This window comes from Cercospora beticola, chromosome 5 (genome assembly GCF_033473495.1).
Source record: "Cercospora beticola chromosome 5, complete sequence".
NCBI lineage: Eukaryota > Fungi > Ascomycota > Dothideomycetes > Mycosphaerellales > Mycosphaerellaceae > Cercospora > Cercospora beticola.
The window spans coordinates 42,031-60,130 of NC_088939.1; the positions used below are offsets into that span (position 1 = coordinate 42,031).

Here is an 18,100-nt window from a genome sequence, read left to right on the forward strand (position 1 = left end):
AAGTAAGCGCTTACACCGGGGTAACCAGAAGCTATGATATAAGCCGTGTGAAGGCCGTCTCAAAATCTGGTATGCTAACCACTACATCATACCTGAGACAGGATTAGATGTGTTCAAGGACATCAGAGGTGGAAAGATACTCACAACCGATGATTGGATGCTGCAGAACCAGATGTTTTAGTACATAGAAGCTTAACAATTTTCCGAGGCTTCGTGGTCTGGTCGCAACGATTAATTCGAGCTCTTCGGGGTTGCAGCAGGGTGGCCACGTTGGCTTTCGACAGCTGATACAGTCCAACAAAAGCTCGCAAAAAGAGCTCAGCCATCGACAAAAGACATTATTGAATACTGGGGCTGTGTGCGGTTTGTTGAGGGAGCGTGGTGGCTAGTTCATGTCCGAGGAGTTCGAAGTTCACCTGGAACGCCAAGACCACTAGCGGCAAAATTCCCGACGACGCGCAGATTGCTTTCCGCGCACGGCTGCACGACTGCGAGGTAAATTGCAGCATCGAACGATCAAATCAGTATCGCTGTGAAGATATGACACACTCTGGAGCTCATGCAATGCTGCTGTGCAGTGTGTATGGCCTACGCCAGCGTCTCCTGAGGGCTTGGTCAACGACGTCATGATGCGACAATCACCGCGATGCGCATTCCACAACCCAACTCCACACGCCATCGCTCTCGTCCACGCAAACGACTGTACTTCGCTATGCTCTAATCTATAATCGTAGGGGTATCATGCCTCGCACCAGAACCTCCGCGATACCCAGCTCTCCGCCATCCACGAAATCTCCCTCTCCACCGCACAAGAGCGTGCGCGACCTCTTCCCCACGCCTGCTCTCCACGATGAACACATTCGCATGTCGTATGAGATAGCCCGAGGAGAACAGGGAGTCTTGACATTTGAGCCATACAAGTCCATCCTCTTACCACACTGGCGCTTCAGAACTGTGCCTGTCGCGGAAGAGTCTTCGAAGACGCTGAAAGGCGCGTTTGATCATTATGTGCAAGAGGGAGATTTGGTCGGGAGTGATATGGCGAGGAAATTCATTCAGATGGGCATGACGAGGGCGAAGAGGTAGGTGAATTGGCTCAGACTTCATGTTGGCGATGGACCCGCACTCCTTTGAACAGGACGGTCTACAATCGGGCATGATCTCGCAGCAGGCATAATTGTATTGGCCATAAGTAGGAGCCGGATGTCTCTGACCCGCTCATTCGGGAGTAGATTGTCATCGCATGATGTCGGTGTGGAACGCATGAATGGCTGGTCTCTGTACAAATGCGTCGCATCATACCATCTCTCTTGAACAATACTACACTGCCACCGGCACTGACAACCTACCCTCCAGATACGCCAACCACGCCGGCGGCAAGAAATACGCCAAGTCCTCCCTCCAACTCGAACGCGAAGCCGCCGCTCTGACTGGCGACCCAGTCAAAAATCCCAACCACTCCCACATCAAACGCACAGAACTGCCCAAAAGTACAGGACATGCAGGACAAGAAGAAAAACTGGCTGCGAGTGAGATCTTCAAAGTGCTGTGGAAAGAATGTATGAAAGACGAAGGCTATCTGAGACTGAAAGAGCAATGGCAGAAGGAGAAGAAAGAGTGGATGAAGGCTGGAGGGAAGGTGAAGAAGGAGGAGGGGATTTGGAAGGGGTATGAGGCTGAGGGTGGGAGAGGAAGGAATAGAAAAAAGGCGATAAAAGAGGAGGCGAAAGACAAGAGCGGACAGGAAGAACACATTAAGAAGGAAGTGGTCGATGATTGAGCCAGGAGCTTTGAGTAAGTAGTGTTCGGGTCACCGAGGAGCCAATCGAACTCACATGTATGGACGATAAACGACCCACCACTTTAAACGCAAGGAGCAAAGACAAAACAATCGCCAACGGCATTCGGGTCGGTGAGTGGGCGACCTACGCCTGAGACTCTGCTACGGCCTCGCCGACGTGCTGTCCTGCTTTGCTTCTCGAGCGGCCAGAACGCCGTCAACGATCGTTGCTGGCAGGCATTTTGTTCTGATTAAATTCCCTGCCCACCATGCGCCTTAGACGAAGAACCTGGCACGCGGATGAGCTAAGGAAAAGAGAAGATTGCGTTCTCTGTTACTCGAGCGCGAGGCGTGCAATCAGTACAGACATAGCAAAACGGCAAAACAATCGTCAATGGGCTCTACCTGTGACCGATCGAAAAGATGGCCCGTTCAGGCTACCAACGCCTCGACAAGCTTTCAGCTTTCCGCTTATTGTCGAGCGTGCCGTTGCAGGAACGACTTATCGACTAGGCCAGAACACCGATGAAGATCGTTGAGGACGAGCAATTTACTCGGTATAAAATGCCTGGCATTTGTCTGCGTTGGCCGGGAATTCAATTTGACAAAACGATTATCATCTAACGACTAAATTTCCCTCGTAGCAAGATCGCATTACATGTCCAGTATTGATCTATACACTACGCACACAAGCAGCAAAAAGTGATCTATTAATTCAATTGACAACGCGACAAGAATGACAAACCATATCTTCGAAGGGCAGAACAAATGTCGACGGCAGCTTCGAAGTTCGGAGAAGAAAGTTCACCCTGCAGAGGCCACAGAAATACCTCTACACAGCACCGCCAATGCTCCACTTCCCAAGCGTACGCAATGCGGTGCACGACTTATCGACTAGACCAGAACGCCGCCGGCGATCGTTATTGAGACAAGAAATTGTTCCGTATATCTAAGCTGGCAGGTGGAGTCGATTGCCCAAGGTTAGCATCGAAAAGGAAAAGATATCAAATCGACAGAGGTAACGCAAAGATCGAATATGTTCTTCCAACACAACACGCAACGGGCTATGTGAAGATCGGGCCGAAGGAATACAGAAGAATATCAAAATTGTAAAACGTCTAAACACGGGGCAAAAAGGCGAAACAGTCGCCAACGACAATCTGCAAGAGATGAAATGGGGTGGGGAAGAGGCTACATGCTGCCTCTCATCCTGCATCATTCACGTCTCCATTGTTAAGCGCCCCATCTGAACAGCGACTTATTGACTAGACCAGAATACCGCTGACGATCATTGCTGAATGAGCACCTAGTCACGTAAATATTGCCTGGTATCTGCTATTGGCGGTTTTTGAGCACTTTGGCCAGGCAGTGGCCGGCATCGAGTGAGATCTCGAAGGAGGATGCTGCAACGTAAGCTTCAAGATGCCCCTTTCACGTGGCAGGATTGTCCAGCGATTTGATATTCGCTCGAATCTGGACACAGTCTGGATGCTCATTTTCAATTCTTCTTCAATCTACGGCTTGCAGTTTACATCCGGTGCAAACATCTTCGGTGGTTTCTTGTTGGGACGATGATGTTGGACCGGCCGTCCGGCAGCATGAAACAGGTTGTAGCAGCATCATCGCCGCAAGAGACCATAGCAAGCCCAAGGACTATCGAGCTGCGAGAAGAGCACAATTGGGAGATCATGCGTAGAAGCAAAATATCATGCCATGGGTATATCCTATGTCGAACGCCAGCTCCGTCCTCATAATCACTTCTCCCACAACATCTCCACAATACCTTACAACCCTACCACGCCCACGTCCTCGCACTCGCCGCAAAAACCGGAGGTTTCCAAATCAACCTCTCAGGATCAATCATCCTCTTCCCCTTCAACTTCTCCTTCTCCTTCCTCGCCTCCCTCGCCTTCAACACTGTCTCCGGCAGCACAATCACATGATTTTTATTCGCATACCTTAACATATTCAAATTCTGCAATGTATGCAGGACATCATTCGTCGTCATCGCGAGCGAAGTTCCAATATCTTCAATACTCGCCGCTCCTCCAGATCCTCCCGCTTCGGCTTCACGTTCGAGGAGAAGGTCGACAATGACATCTTGCCAGTAGGCACGGTAGCCGAGAAGACCGAGATCGGAGAGAGGTTTTTCGGGTGAGCCGAGTTTGCCTTCGATTTTACTGAGTTCGTAGGAGAATTGGATGAGGAGGTGGCCGAAGCCTTTGCGTTGCCATTGGGGGAGGGTGAGGATACAAGCGACGTTATAGCCTTCGGCGGATTCTTTCTCTTTGGAGAAGTAGCCGATCAAGTGATGGCCGTGTTCGTCGCGTGTTGTCATGCAGTAGAAGAGGAAAGGATCGACATCGTAGTAGAGAGTCTTGTGGTCAAGGAAGAGTTTGGAGAGAAGGCAGAGGTTGCGGCACCAGGTTCGCTGTCTTCGCCCATCAATTTCGAAGAAGGAGACGTGCTCATCGCGGTAGATTTCATTCCCGGGAGGATGTTTGAGCTGGCACTTTTTTCGATGCCGCCCGAATTGGAATTGACTTCCGAAGTAGGATAGGCAGAACTCGCAGATGTATACCATATCGCAGTCGGTGAACTCGGCGGGATAGGGCGAGAAGTACCAAGGCTCGATCTCGTGCATTCCCATTTGCAGCTTGTCGAGATTTCGAACACGGCTGATCTCGGTCTGGTTTTGGGTCATGCTGCCACCGGTGCGAAGCTTTTCAATCTCCTCTTCGCGTGAGTAGGGGACTGTCTCCGGCACAGCCTTAGCAGCAGCTGCGGCTTCTTGCATGTCCACGAGATCGACTGCAGACTCATCGTCAGGCTGTGGCGTTCCATCCAGGTCCTCTGTCAGAACTGCCACATTCGGATCGCGATTCTCCTTGCCGCCTCCAGATTTCGACCTCTGAATGCTGAGTTTCGCTCCAAGATCTGTAGGCGCTTCGGAAGCTTCTCGTGTGGCAGTACCACTTCGAGGTCGTTTCTGGCCGACTTTGGTGTTCTTCGCATTATCAGTCTTGGATGGCTGAGCTTTCGATTGAGCTGTCTTCTGTTTCGACTTGTCTGCCTTCTCAGGAATAGGCCATTCGACTTCTTGTGTCAGATCCAGGCGCTCTGCGGGCACCCATTCATCCAGACGCTTGTTGAAATCTTGATAGTGGACATAAAAGGTCGGTCTGCCTTTTCGTGTTTGCATCGACAGAATTTCTGCCTTTCTTTTCTCGCCATCCTGATAACATGTCAGCATTGAATGCGTAGAGTGTGCAGGCGAAGTGTATGGCAAGCAAAACGATACGCGCAATACTTTTGCGTTTTCGCGTCGACTTTGAGGTTGGCGTTGCTCGCTGGGCTTGATATCAAACACAACATACCTTTTCCACCATGGCCTTTGTACCAATTCTGTTCATACAATGTCAGACCCTCTGGTCGTGTACAGTATTGAGCGCTGCTTTACTTACCTCAACGTCGACAGAGTGGCCATGCCGCGTTCTGCTTTGACCTCGTCGCCGCCATTTCCGCCGCTTTTGGTGTCGTCGCGCACCATGACGGGCTGTTATTGTCCTTTTCTGCAAATATCGTAGAGTTGTCGATGAAGGTGAAGTGGTGGCGATGGAATGCAGCTCGTCGTCGCGTCCGTCGCAAGTCAAGCTGGATTGCGCCCGGGCAACCGCGCCACAGCGGACATCGGCATTTCAGCCTCACGTCGGCCTGAGCTGCTTCCAGAAAAAGTTACCTTCTACAACTTCAATACTTCGTCGCAACACGCAGAATGCAGATGTGAAGAGATGTCAGGCCCGGATTCAAAGACGATCGGCAGCAACTGGAAGATTCTGCAGCAACGATTGGAGGCGGAGAAAAAGGCCAAAGGCGAGAGCAATGGGGTGAAGAGGAAGCGAGCGCCGGAAAAGTCGACGACTGCGTTCAAGAAGAAGAAGACGTTTGATTTCCAGTCTGCGAACGGGACGGCTTTGGGCAAGAGGCGGAAGATGGGCGGTGTCATGTCGACGGCGACGCCGGCGAAAGAGGTAGATCTGGTCAAAGAGCATGAGATACCCCAGGAGGATGTGGCAGCAGCATATGGGACAACGAAGAAGCGAGCGTCATACACAGACGATGTCAACGGAGGGTTACATCCCACGCACAAGATCGGGAAATATGTCGCTCTCGATTGCGAAATGGTCGGCACCGGACCTCCTCCCCATCTCGACAACGTCCTCGCACGAGCTTCTCTTGTCAACTTCCACGGCGAGCAAATCTACGACTCCTACGTCCAGCCTCCGCCCAAGGTCCGAATCGAGGACTACCGAACATATGTCTCAGGCATCAAGCCGCATCACCTGAAGCCAGGGTATGCGAGGACATTTGCGGAAGTGCAGAAAGATGTTGCGAAACTGCTCGATGGAAGGATACTGGTTGGCCACGCATTGCGGAATGACCTGAACGCACTGCTGTTGTCGCACCCAAAGAGTGATATGCGAGACACGTCGAGATATCCGAAGTTCAGGATCGAGAGCAAAGGGAAACCGCCCGCTTTGAGGAATCTGGCGAGGAGTGAGTTGGGGCTGGAGATTCAGACAGGAGAGCACTCGTCAGTGGAGGATGCAAGGGCGACAATGTTATTGTTTCAGAAAGAGAAGAGAGGGTTCGAGGAGGAGAATCGGAAGAGGTTTGGGAATCGGAAACCCGGGGGTGTCAGAGAGAACACGAAGGACACGAAGGAGGATACTCCAGATGTGGAGGATGATGAGGAGCAGGACAAGGAGCCGGAGGAGGATGAGGATGATCTGGATCTGTTGTCTGGAGAAGAGCTCGAGGAGGCTTTGGCAAAGGAAGCGAGTACTGCAGAAGGGAAGAAGACGCAAGCAAGCAAGAAAAAGAAGACGAAGAAGAAGAAGCGCACGAAGAGGAAGTGAGATGGAGCAAATTAGTCGTTGGGTGAACGCGTAGAAGGTTGTAATATGTGGATACGATACAAATCCAGGTCAAATCTGCATGTGCGCCTTCGATCGATACATCTTCAGGCTTAATCCAACTGTCGCCGTTCTTCCTGTTCTCCCAGAATGCCCTCGAGAAGCGGCCTGCGGATAGAGCTTCCGGCGAAGCAGCCTCGTTCGCGCCATCAGGCCTCTGTTTGCTTCGACCGTTGGGCTAGGATCTCACGCTCCCGGGCTCACATGTGCAAATGCACGTGCTGCTGCTTCTGAGGACTCTGCTTCACTTGCAGCGCGACCCACATCAGGAACTCGCGTTGTTCCTTCCACTTCCATTCTGCTTGCCGTCTGACACACGCACACTACCAGACAACAACTTTTCCCTCTCATCTCCTCAGAGCAAAAGACATCAACGATACCAACACCACAACTCGCGAAACCACGAAACACGACATGGCGAACTCGAAGGACGACAGTCATACACTCCGTGAGCGGCTCGATGAGCTGCCACCAGAGCTCTGGGAGATGATTTATGATCTCACCTTCACTGCCGACGCGAAAGTCCGACTTTACAGCCAGTTACCTGAACGTAAGGACAGCGAAAGATTGACTAGTGCTAAGCTTCACGAGTTGGCACAGGGGTACTCCAAGGAAATCGTCACAGTCAACGAGATACCGTACTTACTGCACGTTGATCGTGCAAGCAGAAATAAGTTTGCGCGATCCTTCTATGGCAATCCCGACTCGCTCTTTATCGTCTCCAGATGCTCCAATCCTGGAGTGATCACGCATCTGAAGCTAGTCAAAAATATCCACATGGGTATCGATAGGTGGGGAGGTGGGATTGTCGACAGATACTGCAGGCGTGCCGTCGTAGAGTGGACTGGCAAATCCGAGCACAGTATTTGTTTCCTCTATCCCGAGGATATCGAAGCACTGTTGAAGAAGCGTGCTGGAATCGCCAACTCAGCTTCTGCTGGATTGTGAACCACAATCTCACACAACTGAAGCTTCCGGCGGCAGCGTTTGCTTTGGCTTCACTTGAGGCTTTTCCAGCTTCATTTCGCGCACAGATGCCGGCGGCGCGTTGACACCGCGTCCTGACCACCACCCACTTCACTTTTCTTCACCACATTCCAACATCAGCACCAGCACTCGCCCCTTTTGAATTCCGAGCACTCGACACGCATCATGGCTCTCGACGACAACAGCAACACAAACAGTAACACCGGCAGCAATGGCAGCAGCACTGCGCACGGCATGCATGACAGTGGCTTCGGCAGTGGCAACTCCAGCCCCGAGCTCGAACTTCGCGAGCGGCTTGAGAACCTGCCTCAAGAGCTCTATAACTACATCTACGACCTCACGTTCACCGCAGAGGCAAAGATACGCATCTACACCTATGACGAAGACCGTGGTCGAGTCCCCGCTCAACTACGCGATGCCATGAAGCATTACTCCAAGCGAGTTGTTACAGTCCATGAGAGACCTCCACATCTGCTGCACGTGGACCGCGCAAGCAGACAGAATTTCGCAAAGTCCTTCTATGGGAATCCCGACTCGATTTTCATTTTTTCTGTTGGCTGCTCATTCCCTGCCAGAGACAACCCGTTCATAAGTCTCATGAAGGATGTCCGCTTGGTCCTATGGTGCAATTCCACAGTTCCCTCCCGTTACGGAAGGAAACGCATCGCAAAATGGGCTGGAATCTCCACCGAAAGCATTGGTTTGATCTTCTACAAGGACATTCCGGCGCTCGTGAAAAAGCGTATCGGAGGTGTTGAGAAGGCTGTTGAAAAGTCTGCAGCCGAAGTCATCGACTTGACCATCTGAGATTCCAACGGCAGCGCCCGCCGTTGGTTCACCTGACTCTTTTGTGTGCTTCAGCGCGCTGACTCCCGGCCCACATATCGACTCTGCGACTGCCCCTAATCAGCAACTTTCTTGTCTTCACCACATCCCACCCATCACTCTCGCAACGCGAGATCGCATCCTACACGCATCATGGCGACCGATGGCGGGAGCGAAGACGAACCCGAGCACGACGGAAGCACCGATGGCGAAGCCAGGAGCGAACTCACCAGCAGCGCCGGCACCGACACTCTCGAACTCCGCGAACGCCTCGAAAGCCTTCCACAAGAGCTCTACAACCACATCTACGACTTCACCTTCACAGCGACCTCAAGAATCCGAATCTTTGGCATCTCACCATGGGCGCGCTTCTACCTCACTACATCAGTTCTTCCAGACACGGCCTCTCGGCGAGTTGTTACATTCGATGAAAGACTGCCGAGCATGCTTCGTGTCGACCGCGCTAGCAGGAAGAAGTTTGCAGACTCCTACTTCGGCGGCGAAGACTCTACTTTCATATTCTATGTCGGGTATGAAATGCGCGATTACGACTTGCGTCACTACTTTGAGGGAATTCCCGACTTCCGCAAGCTCATCAAGAATGTCTTCTGGAGTTCTGAAGCCAAGCATCACGTCCGGTCATTCATGGACTCGAAGGTGGCTGGGCGCTTCCACGAGTACTGGTTGGAGAAGTCTCCAGAAAGCTTCAAGTTTCTGACATACAACGAGGTCGAGGCACTTGTGAAGAAGCGCGCTGGGATAGCTGATGAGGACGAGTCGGACATAAGTCTCCGCACCACGACGCTCACTGGCTCGAATCAAGCAGAGCACGAGGACTGACATGGGGCGCACATCAAGCAGCGAGACATACAGCTAGTGGGTACAGACATCGGTTGAGCGCGCAAGGCCAGACAACAGGACAGTCGGGTCGGAAGCTGCTTCATCCAGAAACTGCTTAAAGTCATGATAGCAGCTACAATCCGTACTCATCTACGTACTCCCCACTAAGCCATCACCTCTGTCTCATCCTTCTTCTCGAATTCTCCTTTGCCGTTCTGAAGCAGGACCGCCAACCGAGCGCCTAAAAGTGTCTGCTGATGAGTCACAGCCCGTTCGCTGCCTGTTTTGCTTCGAAACGTTTCCAGCCACAGCTCCACATTGTGACTGACTTTGCAGACTCACTTCCCTTCGCCGCAGCGTTTCCATCATCGTCGATAACGTTCAGACAGGGCACAGCGCTCTCAACCCGCTTCCCTCATGGCCGGGACTTTCGCGTGCAACATGGCTAGCCACGATAGCGAGAACTGCGACAACGATTGCGCCGCTCTCAAACTTCGGCAACACCTCAGCAGACTGCCTCAGGAACTTTACGACGAGATCTACGACCTGACCTTCACCGCCGAGTCGAAGATTCGAGTTTACACCAAGTACGGGAGATGGCTCGCCAATCTGCGGCCACCTGCGCCACATGTGTTCTCTGATCGCGACACCACTTTCCGGGGGAAATTGCCTCCTGGCTTCCCTGTGCCTCCCAAAAATGTCTTCGAGCGGGAACATATCTTCAACGAGCAGCTGCCACCTGTCTTGCAGGCAGACCGCGCCGACCGGAACGCGTTCTCGTTGATCTTTTTCGGCGAACGTGACTCAGACTGGGAGCCTTCTGAATCTGCAAAGATCCCAATGCAAGCTCTGGACCGAGTTCTCTCATTCAACGAACTACCGCATCTCTTGCATGTGGATCGTGCCAGCCGGCAAAAGTTTGCAGAGTCGTTCTTCGGCAATCAAGACTCAGTCTTCATGTTCTGGTGGACTGAAGATTACAAAATATGCATTCATAAGGACCATGTGCGACTCATGAGAGACATTCGCTTTGCGGTTTCAAGGCAATTTCACAAGACTTCCCTCCCCATCGCTAAATACTTGCAACGTACCGTGTTCCGGTGCATTGGCGACCGCTTTGATATGATATCGAATGAGGAGATCGTGGAGTTGGTAAACCAGAGGATTGGGGTCATCGATGGAGATGGAGTTGAATGAGCTTCTCGAGCTGATGGATTGCTGCTTGCGGGAGGACTGGGCGCGAGGGGAGATAAGGGCCAGAGATGGATTGATGGGACATGTGTGACTGAGTACATAACACGCGGATAGATCGCTCCACTGAAGGCACCTGGGCAGAGGTCCAGAGAGTGGTGTTCTTGCATCCTCTGACCGCTCCGCTCGAGTCGAGTCGCAGCTTCTGTAGAGATTTCACCCGATCACGTCCGTACGCAGGAACAAATACAACTATGTTTATTCTGTCTCTTGATGAGCCTCGCACCGCTAGTAAGGTCTATCTCATACCCGGATGCTGCCTGAGGCGCTTAGCCAGGCTCGCTCTTGCGGAGTTGCGGCGGAAGCACACCACCACGACCTTCTGGAGCGAATTACGGGTCTAAGCAGGAGATAGTGGTAAAGCATACCAACTAATGAGGCCTTTTTAAGGTTCGCGCTGGCGCTCCACGTAATTGTTCCATGTCGTCTGCTGACTGTTGCCTGGACGTCTTGGCATTCACATGCGTCGGTCCGTCTTGGCAAGGACGCAGCCCCAATTGCAACTTCTACTACAAACTCCATCTTCTTCAATCACACTGAACAGTCCTTCAACAAAATTCCCTTGGCACGCAGTACACCGCTTCCATATCATGGCCAGCGACAGCGACAACGGTGACGGCAACGGCGACGACAGCCTCAAACTCCGCGAGCTCATCGAGGGGCTACCACAGGAGCTCCAGGACATCATCTATGACATGACCTTTACCGCTGATCCAAAGGTCCACATCTGCGCCTGGAAACGATACGTCCGTGACCCAAAGCTCAAAGACGCATTTGCTGAATACTCCGCTCGCGTGGTCGAATTCAACAAACAACTGCACCCTCATCTGTTGTGGGTCGATCGCCACAGCCGACAGAAGTTCGCTTCGTCCTACTACGGTCGTGATTCCGTCTTTGTAATTTATGGGGGCACTCAATGGCACTTTTTCAGCCGCCTGGGGAGCCACAGGGATCTCATTCACGAGGCACGCATGGTCACACTGACGGACAGCTGCTTTCCACAGGTGTTACCAGAGTTTATGTGGAGGTATACACTTGTGGGTGGTGGAATGGACCCGGCATTCGCCAGTCGAATCATCTTCAATAAGCACGACGAGGTGCTCAAATTGGTCAAGCAGCGCGCTGGTATTCCGACAGAAGGTGAGTCAAGAGGAGTGGTTCTTTAAACACGGTGCTGATATCTCTGTAGATGCTGAAGTAAGCGAGACAACATCGGAGGGAGAGGAGAAGGCTGAGGACTGAGCACAGGCGTGGAGAGAACGGTGGTGCTTGATGGCCGCAGCAGTAATCTGCTTTGGAGCGAGACACTCATGCATCGTCACACGTGGAAGAGGAAAATGGCGTGCCCACGCTCAGAGGAGCACCATAGACGAGCTTGCAATCAATGCTCTACGTTCCAAAGAGCAATGCCATAGCTTTCCTGTGCCTTTCTCTGAACCTGTTCCTTCCCTCCAGTGTGAGTCGACTGAGGCAGTGTTCCGGAAGTGCCCGCTTCCGGCTGTTTGTCATCTCGCGCAATCCGTTCATCGTTCACTTTCACTGCCTTCGCGGCACGTGCACGTGCAACCGAGACTTCGCGCAGCACTCTTGCCGCGGTCCATCCTCGTCTTCTGTCCTTCACACACCTTCACAGCCACAACAGCTTGTCACCAATTTATTGGCCAGAGCCGCCACTCAACGCGCACCATGGCTCACAGCAAGAGCGAAGACGAGAGCGGAGAGAAGTGCGACAAGGATATCAAGAAGATCAACAAGATGCATGGAATTGACGAGAAGGTCGAGGAGAGTGTCGAGGAGAGCGTCGAGGAGAGCGTCGGGTGGAGAATCGAGAAGAACGAAGATGGCAGCGACCAGGCCGATCGGCTCGAAGACACGAGTGACGAGCAAAATGAGCAGAGCGACAACTCACTCCTACTCCGCGACCACCTCGAGGGCCTTCCGCAGGAACTTTACGATTACATTTACGACTTGACCTTCACTGCCGCCCGAAAACGCTGCATCTACCTCCCTTGGACTTTTACTGGCAGGTACGACAGGGGTCTTGGGATGCTCTCGATCAATGAGAAGCTGCCGCATCTCCTACACGTTGATCGCCGAAGCCGGGAGAAGTTCGCTCGATTGTACTTCGGCGATCCGAAATCCATTTTGGTCATTCATGGTGGCGCCATAAGGAATGTGCACATCGAAAGCCAGCATCTAGAGCTCATACCTGAGCTCGTCTTCATTCGCGGGGGCCGCTCATGGGACCACGCATATGATGACCGAGCAAGACAGGACATGGTTGCTCACGGGTTTGGAGCTGCTGTGGTGGAGAAGTTTGAGTTCATGTCTCCAACGGAGTTCGTTGCCCGCTACAAGGCCCAGGCTCGCAGAGAGAGGAAGGCAGAAGCAAGGCGAAAGAGTAGACAATCGCTTCCTCACGCAGTCGTCGACGGGCCATAACAACGCCGCTGTGTGAACGGACTGAATCAGCCCGTGGCGAAGCTGAGACAGGAAAAAATCGCCAGCTGGAGTCGAGTGGCATGGCGAAAGTCCGTGCCTTGAAGTCAATACCAGAAGCCTGAACTGTCGAGAGAGCAGATAGTTGGCTGCCGGCAGTCGACTTGCATAGCAAATGTAGCCGAGCTTGAAATATGGGCTGTACAGGACACAGATACTACTCACGATCTTTCCACTTTCCCCCAGTGAAAGCGGGATCCGTCCTCCATCTCTGCCTGTCTGCCTGATTTTCGCTTCCCAGCGTGCCCGTTTCCACTTCCCTGTGCTGCACCGTTTGTTTGCTTCACTTCAGTTCATGCATGTGCACTTCAGCCTTGGCAAGAGCACCGCGCGCTTTCCACCACAGACCTGGTCCTCCACCTCGACCACACTCGCAAATCTGTTCACACTCCACAACATCAACATCAACCCGTGCCGTGTCGCCAGTCTTGTTACGCGCGCCATGGCCACCAAGCAGAGTGGCGTCGACCGCAATGACGATGGCGGCAAGCTCGACAGCGCCCTCCAGCTGCACAACCACATGCAGGCTCTCCCGCAGGAGCTCTTCGACCGCATTGACGACCTCACCGTCACCGCCGACAGCAAGATCCGAATCTATGCCATTGGAAAAGACATCAAAGAGCTGAAGGATATGACTGCTGTACCAGACCATTTCGACATACACATTCCCGTCAACGAGAGGCTACCGCCGCTTTTCCACGTGGATCGCCAGAGCCGCCAGAAGTTCGCAGAATCATATTTCGGTCATCCGGAATCCCTCTTTGTCTTCTACGGCGCCAGTGTGGGGAGAATGTGCTTTGAGTCCAGCCATTTGAGACTGATCTCACACCCTCACTACATCTATCCGAGCTCGAGACGGTACATGTGGCCAATTTCGTGCGAGCACATTCTATTTGAACTAGGATGGGAGCGAGATACGGCAATGAGATCGCAGTCTCTCACTAAGTGGGAGTTGCCGGAGCTGCTAGACGAGCATCTTTGGGGCAAGAATTCTGGTGTGATGGAGCAGGCCATTCAACCAGATTTCGCTGGTACGATTGACGAGCAACTTCGACAGAGAGCAAGACTGACTATCCTTACAGATGATGGACAGACCTGACGGGCGAGTATACTAGGGCACATTCAGCACGAGATCTGAAGAAGGGCTGCAGAAGAGCAGGAGGCACAGAGGGAGTTGGCACCGAAAGGCTTGAGCAGCGACATAGCATCCATCGGCATTTTACGGCCATTGGAGTACGATCCTGTAACTACGAGTGTAGAGTCGGAGTCTCTACCACGAGCCTGAGTCTCAAGTTTCACTCTGCTTCAATCCGTCTCTCAGCGGCATTACTCCCGCCAGCGCAGTACGATTCTATAGTTGCAAGTGAGAGGGTTGCCGTTTCCACGAGGATTCTAAGCTCGAGCCTTCATTTGGCTTGAACGTGCAAAGGTTGACTGACAGCAGCTTCCGGAAGCGTTTGAGTTCTCCTTCACTTAGCAATTTGTTTTGTTTGTTGCGGCTCCGGGCCTCTCCGCGCGCCGCACGCCAATATTTGTCTAGCACGGGGTCACTCACATCAACCTGACCTTTTACCACCTTATTTCCTTCGCGTCCCCACCACAACCTCTTCCTCCAGTGCGCCGCGCACTGATCGACCTGCGCTATGACTCGCAAGAAGAACCGCTACAACAACCACGAGAACCGCCGCAGCAGCGCCAGCAATGGCACCAACAGTCTCGAGCTCCGCAACCTCCTCGAGAGCCTCCCACAAGAACTCTACAACCACATCTACGACTTGACGTTCACAGCTGAAGTCAAACTGCGGTTCTACTCTATGAAGCGCGAGATGGGGCTCTTGCAGCTGGAAGAGTTAGCAGCGACATATCCAGAGCGGGTCGTTACGATCAACGAGAAGCCGCCGCATTTGCTCCACGTGGATCGAAAAAGCAGGGCCAAGTTCGCCGCATCATATTTCGGTGGGGAGTCTGTCTTTGTGGTCGTGAGCCCAAATCGATACGGCGCATGCTTCTCACACAGCCATTTGGAGCTCATCCGTGCCCCTCACTATGTATTCAATACGGGACATCGGGAGGTCCTAGGCAAAGATCACATTTTCAGACGATTTCTGAGTGAAGAGCCCGCAGGGGAGGCTTACGCGGATCGAGTTGTCTTCGCCTCGCTGGATGAGATCGTCGAGATCATAAAGCAGTATGCTGGCGCGATGGAATAAGGTACGTCTCGTCTGACGATCAAATCTATCACTGCGCTAACTGACTTAGTCAATCAATACTGAGAGACGAGCCGGCCGGTGCAGTACGGACAACAGAGCAAGGGGATAGGGTCTCTATCGCGAGCACGAAAGGACTCGGTGATAGAACATTCAGTCACGGCTTGTCTTCCTGCCGCAGCTTGACTGCTATATTCATGTGATCGAGTCCATACAACTGATATGCTCATGAAAATTAGCTTCAGCATTCACCCATTACCCTCAACCGCCTGACGTGCCTCATCGGGGGCGCCCGAGTCCCCATCCACTCCCGCATTTTGTTGTACTTGCTGCAGGTCGTGTACCTCCGTCCTCTTACATCGTCAGCTCTTCGTTGCCCCCACCTCCTTTGACTCGACCTTTCTTCCGCATCGTCAGAATCCACAGTCGTGTCGTGCATGCTTCGCCGCGCAAGGTGCTGTTCCACATGCGCCATGGCTGAAGAGAACAGCAGCGACAAGTGCGACGCCCTCGAGCTCCGCGACCACCTCGAAAACTTGCCTCAAGAGCTCTACGACTGCATCTACGATCTGACCTTCACTGCTGATGCCCAGATCCGGATCTACGCCTCTAGGCCAACTGTTGAAAAAGAGGGACTGGAAGATTTGGTCGCAAAGTATACTGATCAGGTCGCCGTTCTCAATGAGCCACCGTCGCGGCTCCTCTGGGTCTGTCGCAGTAGTCGGAAGAAGTTTGCTTCTTCCTTCCTCGAGGGCGGATCCATCTTCGTATTCTACGATTCTATTGGAGAGCCACTCCGGGATTTGATGTCCAGTGGTGGGACACTGAGGGGCGATATTCGTATCGTGCTCGGGACCGAATGGTCGAAGGTGTTCGAGACGGAAGACTACAAGAAATCCATTAGCCTCACCGGACTCGATCAAGACCTTGCGAATCAACTGGAGCTTACATCGCATCTCGCGGTCTGGGGCCTGCTGGAGCAGCGTGGAGATGAAGTCAATGGAAGTGCGTGTTATTGTGCATCACGTATATCGCTTTGCTGACCCAGATGTAGACAAGAAGAAGTAGGGGACAGCGTCGCTAGCATGGCAGACTGGATGTTGCAGAAGTCGGCAGTAAACTCCAGAGGTATGGCGGAGAATTACAGCAAGGCCGTCTTCCAGCGGCGTGCCCAGATGAGGAACCTCACGAGCTATCGAGCAGCAAGAACAGATACAGTCTTCGGCTACAAAACTGATATTGGAGCTTTGACAGAACTCAGCTCTACCATACACAACACATGGAGCTAGTAGCGCGGGCGAATCAGAATATTCGGCTCTCCATGTCGCTGTGTATATTCTATAGTCCGAAAGTGTCGGGCCAACTTTAAACCCCATTTTTCGCACAATTTAGCGACGGCCTCTAATGAAAATTAATATAACCGCAATGAAAATTAACGTGACCCTTGCACAATTAATTTTCATTAGAGGCTGTCGCTAAATTGTGCGAAAAATGGGGTTTAAAGTTGGCCCGACACTTTCGGACTATAGAATATTAAATGCGCGCCAAGTTGAAACTTGCAGCAAATTTGATTACCGCTGGCTTATGAGACAAGTCTGATGCTCTTTACTCTAGTGCGCTTCATGCATTGGTATGTTCTTTCTTTATACTTGTTGTCTTTGTTCGGCTAGCCTCTTTCATTCTCGGACCTCCACAAACGCTTCGCCTTCCTACGTTTGCTCGTCAAGCTCTGCCCCCGATACCCATTCTCGCACGGGAATATGAAATCACGACCGACAGAGAGTCCATTGGCAGGAAGCCCAGTGGGCAGGCTGGCTGGAAATCAGCAACTGGGCGCGTGACGCTCAGGGTCGACATTTACTTGCTTGCATCGGTTTGTGACTTGCTGGAGGCACGTGTCTACAGTGAAATGGAAATTAACGCCATGGATGCAACCTCTTCCTCTGTACCATCCCTTCATTCCCTATAATATTTCACATCATTGTGCACATTACGTTCCCCCCGCTCTGACAGACGCCGCCTCTCGACTCGCGGAGACGATATTCCTCAGAGAACCAATACCAAGTCTCCGGAACCAAGCCTAGTGCCATGGCTGAGGTCAAAGAAATCGATAGCATGGCCCTCCGCGCCCTGCTCCACACACTACCGCCAGAGCTCTACAATGAAATCTATAATCTCACGTTTACGGCCGAGAAGAGAATCCATCTGCTCACTCGCAACACTGGAAGCACAAAAGAAAACCTGCAAGAACTCTTACAAGGCTACAATTTCGCAACTCTCAATGCGAAACTTCCACATCTTTTCCAGGTCGACAGAGCGAGTAGGATACAGTTCGCGGACTCGTATTTCGCCACTTCCGGCTCTATCTTCGTCCTATACCCAGCCCCGAGAGACGAAACGAGCATTTACTCTTTCTCCAGGAAATATTTTCGCCGGATGTCAACTACGTACCTGGCTATCTATCCACACAGTGGTCCACTTACCGAGTCATCATCGCTGAAGTTGGGCCCAAAGCCGGAAGAGGGCTTACGGCCCATAGATGGTCGTATCGTGGTCTGTGGGAAGCAAGATGTCGTGAGATTGATTAAGGAGCATGCTGATGCTCGCAAGGCTGAAGAGAAAAGCGATCCAGAGACCGGGAATGCGGAGGGGTGAACGGCAACGAGGATGTATACTAGAACACATGGCTCTCGCCTGTCCCGAAGCACTATTCACTCGTGGGTGTCATAACTCAT

The 18,100-nt window shown here is 52.4% G+C and overlaps 11 protein-coding genes across 11 annotated transcripts; 10 read left to right on the plus strand and 1 right to left on the minus strand.

Annotated features, from left to right (window-relative positions):
* Positions 1-741: 741 nt before the first annotated feature.
* On the plus strand, positions 742-1,780 carry RHO25_007252 (uncharacterized protein; the record flags this gene model as incomplete). Its single annotated transcript, XM_023599457.2, has 2 exons — positions 742-1,082; positions 1,357-1,780. 2 exons carry the CDS (start codon positions 742-744, stop codon positions 1,778-1,780), a joined length of 765 nt encoding a protein of 254 aa, XP_023449258.1.
* A 1,792-nt stretch (positions 1,781-3,572) lies between these two features.
* On the minus strand, positions 3,573-5,330 carry ESA1 (Histone acetyltransferase; the record flags this gene model as incomplete). The annotated part of the gene is made up of 3 exons (XM_023599458.2): positions 3,573-5,015; positions 5,158-5,185; positions 5,245-5,330. 3 exons carry the CDS (start codon positions 5,328-5,330, stop codon positions 3,573-3,575), a joined length of 1,557 nt encoding a protein of 518 aa, XP_023449257.1.
* A 241-nt stretch (positions 5,331-5,571) lies between these two features.
* RHO25_007254 (uncharacterized protein) lies at positions 5,572-6,699 on the plus strand (the record flags this gene model as incomplete). Its single annotated transcript, XM_023599459.2, has 1 exon — positions 5,572-6,699. One exon carries the CDS (start codon positions 5,572-5,574, stop codon positions 6,697-6,699), a length of 1,128 nt encoding a protein of 375 aa, XP_023449256.1.
* Positions 6,700-7,170: 471 nt separating this feature from the next.
* RHO25_007255 (uncharacterized protein) lies at positions 7,171-7,704 on the plus strand (the record flags this gene model as incomplete). Its single annotated transcript, XM_023599460.2, has 1 exon — positions 7,171-7,704. One exon carries the CDS (start codon positions 7,171-7,173, stop codon positions 7,702-7,704), a length of 534 nt encoding a protein of 177 aa, XP_023449255.1.
* A 204-nt stretch (positions 7,705-7,908) lies between these two features.
* On the plus strand, positions 7,909-8,550 carry RHO25_007256 (uncharacterized protein; the record flags this gene model as incomplete). Its single annotated transcript, XM_023599461.1, has 1 exon — positions 7,909-8,550. One exon carries the CDS (start codon positions 7,909-7,911, stop codon positions 8,548-8,550), a length of 642 nt encoding a protein of 213 aa, XP_023449414.1.
* A 171-nt stretch (positions 8,551-8,721) lies between these two features.
* RHO25_007257 (uncharacterized protein) lies at positions 8,722-9,408 on the plus strand (the record flags this gene model as incomplete). Its single annotated transcript, XM_023599462.1, has 1 exon — positions 8,722-9,408. The coding sequence occupies one exon, from the start codon at positions 8,722-8,724 to the stop codon at positions 9,406-9,408; it is 687 nt and encodes a 228-aa protein (XP_023448905.1).
* Positions 9,409-9,849: 441 nt separating this feature from the next.
* On the plus strand, positions 9,850-10,605 carry RHO25_007258 (uncharacterized protein; the record flags this gene model as incomplete). Its single annotated transcript, XM_065602916.1, has 1 exon — positions 9,850-10,605. The coding sequence occupies one exon, from the start codon at positions 9,850-9,852 to the stop codon at positions 10,603-10,605; it is 756 nt and encodes a 251-aa protein (XP_065458988.1).
* Positions 10,606-11,249: 644 nt separating this feature from the next.
* Positions 11,250-14,257, plus strand: RHO25_007259 (uncharacterized protein; the record flags this gene model as incomplete). The annotated part of the gene is made up of 4 exons (XM_023599463.1): positions 11,250-11,799; positions 12,242-12,998; positions 13,345-14,189; positions 14,241-14,257. The coding sequence occupies 4 exons, from the start codon at positions 11,250-11,252 to the stop codon at positions 14,255-14,257; spliced, it is 2,169 nt and encodes a 722-aa protein (XP_023449672.1).
* Positions 14,258-14,801: 544 nt separating this feature from the next.
* RHO25_007260 (uncharacterized protein) lies at positions 14,802-15,368 on the plus strand (the record flags this gene model as incomplete). Its single annotated transcript, XM_065602917.1, has 1 exon — positions 14,802-15,368. The coding sequence occupies one exon, from the start codon at positions 14,802-14,804 to the stop codon at positions 15,366-15,368; it is 567 nt and encodes a 188-aa protein (XP_065458989.1).
* A 470-nt stretch (positions 15,369-15,838) lies between these two features.
* On the plus strand, positions 15,839-16,433 carry RHO25_007261 (uncharacterized protein; the record flags this gene model as incomplete). Its single annotated transcript, XM_023599464.2, has 2 exons — positions 15,839-16,370; positions 16,420-16,433. The coding sequence occupies 2 exons, from the start codon at positions 15,839-15,841 to the stop codon at positions 16,431-16,433; spliced, it is 546 nt and encodes a 181-aa protein (XP_023449674.2).
* Positions 16,434-17,453: 1,020 nt separating this feature from the next.
* Positions 17,454-18,020, plus strand: RHO25_007262 (uncharacterized protein; the record flags this gene model as incomplete). The annotated part of the gene is made up of 1 exon (XM_065602918.1): positions 17,454-18,020. The coding sequence occupies one exon, from the start codon at positions 17,454-17,456 to the stop codon at positions 18,018-18,020; it is 567 nt and encodes a 188-aa protein (XP_065458990.1).
* Between the last annotated feature and the right edge of the window lie 80 nt (positions 18,021-18,100).